At 31.6% G+C, this 9056-nt stretch overlaps 2 protein-coding genes across 4 annotated transcripts; one reads left to right on the top strand and one right to left on the bottom strand.

Annotated features, from left to right (window-relative positions):
* Positions 1-469: 469 nt before the first annotated feature.
* Positions 470-3891, bottom strand: LOC119669399 (raf homolog serine/threonine-protein kinase Raf-like). 2 transcript variants are annotated; one of them, XM_038079277.1, is made up of 6 exons: positions 3020-3891; positions 2407-2955; positions 2222-2347; positions 1647-1793; positions 1190-1563; positions 470-1130 (listed from the first exon to the last, which is right to left on the bottom strand). In XM_038079277.1, the coding sequence occupies exons 1-6, from the start codon at positions 3431-3433 to the stop codon at positions 554-556; spliced, it is 2187 nt and encodes a 728-aa protein (XP_037935205.1). In that variant the 5' UTR covers positions 3434-3891; the 3' UTR covers positions 470-553. The 2 variants fall into 2 exon arrangements, with proteins under 2 accessions (XP_037935205.1, XP_037935207.1); XM_038079279.1 differs by having other exon boundaries at positions 1647-1760.
* Positions 3892-6012: 2121 nt separating this feature from the next.
* On the top strand, positions 6013-8003 carry LOC119669398 (pre-mRNA-splicing factor 38B-like). Of its 2 annotated transcripts, none has more exons than XM_038079275.1 (6): positions 6013-6231; positions 6306-6425; positions 6517-6641; positions 6866-7001; positions 7157-7263; positions 7334-8003. In XM_038079275.1, the coding sequence occupies exons 1-6, from the start codon at positions 6222-6224 to the stop codon at positions 7922-7924; spliced, it is 1089 nt and encodes a 362-aa protein (XP_037935203.1). In that variant the 5' UTR covers positions 6013-6221; the 3' UTR covers positions 7925-8003. The 2 variants fall into 2 exon arrangements, with proteins under 2 accessions (XP_037935203.1, XP_037935204.1); XM_038079276.1 differs by having other exon boundaries at positions 7157-7274; positions 7334-7422.
* The last annotated feature ends 1053 nt before the right edge of the window (positions 8004-9056 follow it).

Raw genomic sequence — 9056 nt, 5'->3', positions numbered from 1 at the left:
ATTATTAAATTAAGTTTTAGTTACTGCACTCATGGCTTTACAACGTTTCATTAAAATTAGTTTTACAAAGTTAACAAAATTAATCAATTTCTTAAGGCGTCTCTATGATAGTTTATCGTATAAATAAATTAAGATTAAAATAAATAAATATATCAGTTAACAACTGTTGTCGTATAATTTGTATGATTTAAGTATTAAAACTAGAATATAAATGTTAGTTAAGTAATATGCACATGCTGTCAACTTGATTAAGTCCATAAAAAAGTCCATTAAATACATTTAAAACGTTATTGGCCACATAATACAGCAATAGTTCTATAGACTATTAGTGTTCAAATAAAAAGGAATTACATTATTTACATGCATAAAGTCTTTTATAGCTGCTTTCTTGAGTTTCAACTTCTATATTTTTATTTATTGATCTTATAGTTTTAAATATTTAAATCCAAACAAAAAAACATAGGCTTCAAAAAATGTTTGATTAAATTTTTACTCTTTTTTTAACTTTCAATAAAACTTTTAGGATTATCACATTCGTAGCTAATTAATCGCGCTAGATATTACCAGCACTATTGTAAAACTGAAAATTGTTGAAATTAACTGGTGTCTTAGGACTTGGACATAAATAGAGAAAGTCATCATTTTGCAATTGTGTCAAATTTGGTTCGCTGGCACTACGATGTATTTTAGGTAAAGTGCGCAGCATATTCTCCAACATATTTAGTAATGGTCGAAACAATGGTCTGTCGTTGCGATCGAATCTTATGCAGTCTTCGGCTAAGCGTTTCAGTGCTTGTGGTGCATCGGATCGTACCTGAGACATATCTGGACGCAGAAGACCACGTCCAACCATAAATAAAATTTGATCCTTATTATTGATGTGACTGTATGGCAAACATTCTGCCAATAATTCATACATAGCAATACCAAATGCATAAACATCGGATTGAAAGGAGTATGGATTCAGCTCTTGCATACGTATTACTTCTGGTGCCATCCAAAGTATACTGCCAGTGGGTTGATTAGCTTGTTTCTCACCGGACCAACGAGTCTTCGCAGTTGCCAGACCAAAATCGCCTATTTTTACAGAAAGATCTTCATGTAAAAATATATTATTTGATTTCAGGTCTCTGAATAATGAAAATTTATTATTAATATTTATTCATATATATTTATTAACCATATATACCTATGTATAATATTTTTCGCATGCAAGTAGTCCATGCCCTGTGCAACTTGACGTCCAATATCGATCAATGTATTCAGTTTGAATTTTGTTTCATTAACATGTATGTGTTTATAAAGGGAACTACCTTCACACCATTGTGTTACAATAGCTAAAGAAGGCTTTGACACACAACCCATAAAAAGCAAAATATTGCAATGTCTAGTCTTTTTTAACATGGCTACTTCATTCTTAAATGCTTGTAGTTGGGCGGGACTTGGTGTTTTTACGTTTAACGTCTTAACTGCAACTGGTCCGTGCCAATGTGCTTTATATACAGTTCCAAAAGAACCCGAACCGATACGTGGTCCAATTAGTATCTCTTCTGCTTGTATATTCTTGTGTGTTATAAAATATATAAAAAAATATTATAATTTGACAAGAGCACAAATATAAATATCAATTATTTATTAGAACATACCCAATTCTCTTCAGATCCTTTCGCATCACGTGGAGATAATAGATTTTTATTGCTTTCATCTGCGGAACGCGCTCGTTGTCTTTTCACATGCTTTAAAGTACTCGTCGGAGATGCCTGAGTTGAGTTAGAATGATCATTACATGGTTGCTACATACAAGGTAATGTAAAGTAAGAAATTCAGGGTTTAATATGATCTGATAAAATATATGATATTGATTTAAGTAGATTTTTTCAAACTTTGTCAATTATAAAAACGATGTAACGAATAAAGATATATATGCGTAACAATTAAATAATAATATAATCTATTCTGATAATATTTAATAATTTACTTTATTTACTTTATTACTTTAAATTTATCGTGTATTTAAAATAAACTTAAAAAATGTTCTGGGTTTCCAATAAGGCGGAGCAATACTTTTTGCTATCAACTAAACTTAAATAACTAACAGATATTCAGCTTTTCGAATAAAGGTATGAATGCCTCTTGTTGAGGTTTTCCAAATATCAAATGGATATAGAGGAATGATTCCCTGGTGCAGAACAAAATTGAAGTCAAAAATTTTAGTGCCTACCTGTAAAGGACCATGCGTTTGTACTAATTGTCGCTGAGCATCCGTTAAAGGACGTATATTATTAATACAAACATTAGGAGCTGAATTTGAGCGATCTTGTTGGCTTATAGTACGTGGATGTCGCCCCTAAAAATTATTTCCATCAATATTTATAGATTAATAAATAACACACAAAAGTTACATACATGGTAACCAATCGCACCACCACGTCCTGGATGTAGAATGCCGACTGTGCTTTCAGGATTTTGAGCTAACAAACACTGATAGTAATTGTCCATTGGAAATTGCTGACAAAGTGTTGGCACCTTGTCAGCACAACGCTGATGAAACCGAAAATTACATTGATTGCAATAAAAACCGGTAAACAGTAAACGGCGACAGCCTTCACAGAACGCTAACGAGAAAAAAGTCTTGCGCACAAATTGATGCGAAATATGTGTCATAATAGGGACAAACTCTAAAAGTCTAACATAAACCTCCTCCACTTGCAATGAACCTATATCTGTATCCCACGATATAATATGCCGTCCATCTTTTGTTGTTACTTCACACATTCCCGGAGTCAATTGTCTCAGCTTTAATGCTTTCATTAGAGCATCACATAAACGTACACCAGGAACAACCTCTACAGATGTGCGTTGTTGATTAGGTAAGTGAGCACGTAATAATACTTTTGGCATTCGAGTTAGAGTGCCACATTGACTGCTACTGTTTGTTGACATATAGCTATCCGTCTAGTGAAAACAAAATTTTTTTTTATTAATTTTTTAATTTTATACAAATTATGCCATTATCTACCATATCACTTGTAGCATGCCCATATTGCTGTTGGGTATTGCGATAAGTCTGTTGTAATTGTATTTGATTTTGATAATGTGGATGATTATTGCAGTCACTTAGTTTGAGCTGTTGCTCTGCTGTGCTATGTTCCTCCTGTTGTGCGTTTAGCTGTTCCATTAATTCTTGCTCTTTCGCTTCCAACTCGTGCAGCTTTGATGTAAGTTCTTGATATTCAGTTATATACATTGCAGGTGGTTCTTGCAAGTTCGCAAATTTAGCATTCAGTGCATCAATATTTTCTCTAGTAACGTGTATCACCGATTGTATGTTTCGCATCTCCTCAGCCAACGGGTCGAAGTATTGCAAGTCACTTTCATCACTAGATGAACTACTCGACATTTTATTGTGTACCGAAACGGTAGTGCTATACATGTGACAAGAAAATGGTGCAGTACTCGTCTTAAACCGCAAACGAAAACGTGACGGTGCGATTTGTTAAAGCTGATTGAACAGTTTAAAACCTTGTGAGGTATACCTTGTTTTGGTTCGTTGAAGCTTACTCAATATTTTGACGAACGCCTTGCCCCTCAACATCATCTGCACATATCATATATACAAGACAATGGAACAAACTAGATTTGCATAATTTAGCAACCTGCAATATTTGAAATACGCCACTTTAACAGTTATATTAAGTTGCTTATTTGGGACTTTTTTACTTATTCAATAATTTTTCCATAAGCCAACATTCGATTACTACGTAGGAGTTAAAGTAAAAATCGTATTGCTTTTAATCGAATTCTACAAGCCTTTCAGTATTTGCTTGCGATTATAAATTTTTGTCAAAAAATAGTTTAAACAAACCTAACAAGTTCCTAAATTCTTTTCGCAATAATCAATAATTTGACAATTTAATAATTGCATCAGTGTTTCATTTACCTTTCTAGAGTTGCCATTAGCTTGCAAAATTCAAAATTTCTCAGCGGACACTTTCAATTCACATAATTGATAACACACAAGCAAACGATATTATGCCTTTTAAATACACATATAAAAGCCACGTATAGATAAATTTAAACTCTGGTATCGTAAAGATGTAAATTTTGCAAATTTTTTAGGAGTGCTCAAAGCTCTGTTTCTGAAACAGCTTCAGCGTTCTTTTAAACATGTTTTTGTGTGTTATAGTTCTAATATTTACTTATAGATACATACATATTGAAGCTATATATAGGTTTTAATACCATATATTAAACATATTTTTAAAAATGAAAATTAAAATAACTGAGTCAGAATATGGAAACATAAGTAATTAGTAAATTATATATATTTAATGAACTTAACATAATATGAACGTATATATATATTTAGTTTTTAGATAGTTTTTTAGGGGCATGTTATAATTCGTCACGTCACCCAATTCGTGTTGCTTTACAATGCAAAATAAATATTAACAGCTCACTTTATTTTGAATTTGTTATATACTTTACTGATTTAAAGTTATATAAATTTTACAATTTATTAATAATAATAATAGTTTATACGGCATGGCACGCTTACTCCTTTGACCACAACGACGAACAACAACGCACTTCGTATTTTACCTTTTTCACCTATTTCTTTATACAGGGTTACCAAGATCGAATATACTACAGCATTGTAAAGCAACAACAATGGTGTGACGTGATTGCAATCATAACATGGCCCTTTTTGATAACAACCAATATTTTAATCAGCCCCACCATATTACTCCTCTTCGGAGGCTCGCAAATATGGCAAGAAATGCATGGTAGCCTATATTCGCTACGGGAGATATTGGCATCACTGTTGCAATTTGTCAAATGTTTTGTTTGGCAAATAACAAAAATACCATAATGCAAATAAATGAATATAGAATTATAAGGAATGGTTAGAATGGTGAAAATTTCAAAATAAAACACTTATATATTTCTTTATTTCCAATTTTTATATATATGAAATTTTTGAGTTTTGTTTGAATTTTTGTTAACATTTGATTTTTGACATATGATTGCAATATTCATTGGAATTTCCAATGAAGGTTCTCAATAGTTCGCTTATTGCGTTGGTAACACATTTGTTTTACTGGCCGATGTGGTTGGCCCGCATAACTATGCTGGCCGAGGTAGAGAAAATAGTGTTGTTGTTTTGCATACATTGCGGCCAGTATAGGCCTGCATAGGCCAACAACTTGCTGTTTTTTGCCGCACTTGCGAGCCACCGAATACGCCTTATGTATACTGCTAGAAAAAATAGTATTGTTGTTTTACGTACATTTTCGCCAGTATAGGCCAGTAACCTGCTGTTTTTTGTCAGACTTGCGAGCCACCGAAAAGGTCTATTTTTGAAAATTTATGTATGAGAATAATTGTACAAATTGTTATTGTAAGAATAATAATTTATGTGGCGATATAACAGATTTAACAATATATAACCACCGATCGATTGCAACACAAAGCAAGGATTTTTAAGTGTGTAGAAACTGTAAGTAGAATATATTTGAAATATGTTATTTCTAGAATAACTTAAGTGAGGTGTTCTTTTGTGGTACTAGTTTATGTTTTATTATAGTAGTCTGTGATTTACATTTGTCAATTGTGACAAAAATTTATCTATTCCTGATAAAAATATTTCTAGTGTTTTGCAATTTGCAGTATTGAAATTCGGTTTTGTCTATCAACTATAAATTTCTACTGTCTCTCAGCGGTTGACAATACACAAAAGGCACTTACAATAATTAACAATTAGGTATTTATATTTTCAAAATTTTGTATTAAAATATTTCTGTTTGTTTAATGTTTATAATAATTTGTAAGAAATAGCAGAAGAGTTTGCAGTTGAATCTTCATTAATAATTAAATAGAGTTTGAAATATCATATATTATTTTTTTATCGTAAAATATATGGAGATTCATATATCATTTTATCGTAGTATAATACCGTGGAATAATATGTTGGTAAGTTTTTATTATTGTGAATGGTCAGTTAAATACAACTGTGAATAGTTGAAAAAAAATACGATATAATAGAAAACGACAGCTAGCCTCGCCATTTTTAGTATGACATGTTTGACGCGTTGTCTGCGATTTGATATTACTTGAAAAAATTTTAATTTATTTAAACATTTGTGGGTGTTTGGAATGGGTATAAATTAGAAAAAATAATAGACTGAAAATTAAGGAAGATTTATAGTGAATTTCGCAAAATGGATGAAGGTAAGGTAGCGTGTAAAGTTAACCTAAATTCGGCGTCTCTACATACATTTTAACATACTTTACTAATTTTGCAGCGACTTCAACTAAAAAAGTTGGAAAGCAACATAATACGCTACCACTGTGGGGAAATGAGGCCTCCATGAATTTAAATCCACTTATACTTGCAAATATACAAGGTTCTAGTTATTTTAAAGGTACGTCCGCAAAGGTATAGTAAATCGACCCGGAAATGTTCAAAAATTATTATATATAAAGAGCTTGCGTTTAAATTCTTTGTATTTTTAGTGCATTTGTTTAAATTGAAGACTTACCATGAGGTTGTTGATGAGATTTATTACCAAGTCAAACACATGGAACCATGGGAACGCGGCTCTCGAAAAACATCCGGACAAACCGGCATGTGTGGCGGAGTGAGTTTATGAAATGTAGCATTTCGTTTTGAAATAAGTCAGCCTATTCATATTACCAAATGATGAAATTAAATGGTTTTGATAAGAAGAAAAAATGTGTGCATAAAATTCATGGTTAGAAAAAATGTTCTAATTGTTTGGTAATTTGATTAAGTTAACTGCTTTTATAAATGGATATCGTGGTATTTTAAATTATGCCTATTTTTTTTTTATTTCTCTTTTAGGTGCGTGGTGTAGGTGCTGGAGGGATTGTATCGACGGCGTACTGTTTACTTTACAAGCTGTATACATTGAGATTAACACGCAAGCAAGTTAATGGATTATTAAACCATACAGATTCGCCTTATATACGCGCACTAGGTAAGTGGTAAGTCGAATGAACGTTTCGAGTAATAATTGTCCAAAATTTGAAATCGTACAGCACCAACTAGGCAACTCTGCCAGTAAATTAATGGCAAGATATGCTTTAATTTTGAAAAGTATTTTATGACTAAAAAGTGATTCATTTTTCATAGGTTTTATGTATTTACGTTATACACAACCACCGGCTGATTTGTACGATTGGTATGAGGACTACCTACAAGATGAAGAAGAAATTGATGTTAAAGCCGGTGGTGGGCAGGTGAGTTTATTGTATGACATGCTTTTGTTACAATTATACAAAATTTATTAAATATATTTACATTGCATAGATGATTACGATTGGTCAAATGGTTTATCAGTTTCTAACCAAAATTGATTGGTTTTCTACACTATTTCCGCGAATTCCTGTGCCAATACAAAAACAAATTGAAAAAAAACTAGAACTGTATTGTCGTACAAATCAAATAACTTTGCACCAGTTAAGTACAGGGCGTGGCGTGGCAGCAGCATCGCAAGATAATAGCTATAACGATGATAGCTATAATCGTCGCGGTGGTGCAGTTACTGGCAGAGATATGAATAGTGAACGTGATTATCCACCTTTGACTAATTATCGCACAGAACATGATGATCGAGATCGTGGTAGAGGACGGGAGCGGGAAAGAGATTATTATCAAACCGCTTCGTCCAGCAGTTACCGCCGTCATGAATATTCCTCGCCTGCCAAAGAAAGAGAACGACGCTCTAGTCGCGAACGTGAAAAACATCATGAGAAAAGCAAGAAAAAGCGTAAGCACAAGCATCATTCACGCAGCAGAAGCAATAGTCAAAGTCACAGTCGTCATGAGCGCAAACATGAACGGGAACGTAGTGGTCACACTAAAAGTCGTGATGACTACGAAGAACGCAGATATCGGTAGATATGTTTATTCATATATATGAATATTCATATGCAAAACTAGTTAAAAACAATTTATTATTTAAACTATTCAACATGAACACAAAGAAATAGCAAAAATTATTTGTTGAAACAATCTTTTTGTTATTAGAATTTTTATGAATTAACTTTTTAATGTAAGTGTGTTATTTAAGCCATAGTAAACCTTTAATCTAATTATAATATTCAATCAGATTGTTAAACTCAGGTAAATTGTTGAACTTTTTTTTTTAACGCACTGCATAAACAATTATTTGTTTTTGCAGAATATAATGTTCTTTAATTCTTTATCTAATAAAACGGTTACTTCAACTCAACACTAAATATATAATTAACTTTTTATTTAAGTTGTGTCAATTTGTATAAGTAATCTTCACTCAAAATAGATGGTTAATATGTGAATGAGTACATTGTGTCATTCGATAAAGTTTTGATTATAATTAATTATAATTATTATGATTATAATAAATTATAATTATTATGATTATAATAAATTATAATTATTATGATTATAATAAATTATAATTATTATGATTATAATTAATTATGATTAATTAATATAATTAATATTTTATTTAAGTTGTGTCAATTTTTATAAGTAATCTTCACTCAAAATATATGGTTAATATGTGCATGCGTACAATATGATGTCATTTGATAAAGTTTTGATTTGGCAAATTAATTACATTAAGATCCTTTTTTTCGCACAGAAGTCGAAATAAGTAGACAATTTGTCTGTTTATAACAACCCTCTGAAGCCTGCTTGTAAAATCCCTTTGCGGGGTGGTGAACGACATTTCCTTGTCCGTAGATCCGGCCGTTCGTGGAAGTAAACTTTTAAAGTCTTTTTAAACTTTATACTCGTTTTTTGTACTGAAATCAAATAAAACTAAATTATTAAATTCTTTTTTGGGTTAATGAAATGAATATTTGATGCTACTATATATTGTTATTATGTTTGGGAAACTTGTATTGTGACCTCGAGAAGTATTCTGCATTTTTCATGGACTTAAATTATTTTTGTTAGTCCAACTTCCTTTATAAATTGTAGAATTGAACTTTATCTTTATCTGATATGAGATGCCCAGCTAGGTACTTCTTTCATTCATTGAAAC

The sequence above is a fragment of the Teleopsis dalmanni genome, chromosome 1, assembly GCF_002237135.1.
Source record: "Teleopsis dalmanni isolate 2A chromosome 1, ASM223713v2, whole genome shotgun sequence".
NCBI lineage: Eukaryota > Metazoa > Arthropoda > Insecta > Diptera > Diopsidae > Teleopsis > Teleopsis dalmanni.
Note: the sequence above shows the minus strand (reverse complement) of the source record. Positions and strands in the feature narration are given on the sequence as shown.

Excerpts from the sequence above, each read along its gene's own strand:
- LOC119669398 (XM_038079275.1), top strand. Across the intron at positions 7,002-7,156 it reads GCCTTATATACGCGCACTAG|GTTTTATGTATTTACGTTAT; the intron begins GTAAGTGGTAAG and ends CATTTTTCATAG. Across the intron at positions 7,264-7,333 it reads TTAAAGCCGGTGGTGGGCAG|ATGATTACGATTGGTCAAAT; the intron begins GTGAGTTTATTG and ends TACATTGCATAG.
- LOC119669399 (XM_038079277.1), bottom strand. The coding sequence starts at position 3,433 with ATGTATAGCACTACCGTTTCGGTACACAATAAAATGTCGAGTAGTTCA. Across the intron at positions 2,956-3,019 it reads GGCATGCTACAAGTGATATG|ACGGATAGCTATATGTCAAC; the intron begins GTAGATAATGGC and ends TGTTTTCACTAG. Across the intron at positions 1,131-1,189 it reads GCGAAAAATATTATACATAG|AGACCTGAAATCAAATAATA; the intron begins GTATATATGGTT and ends TTCATTATTCAG.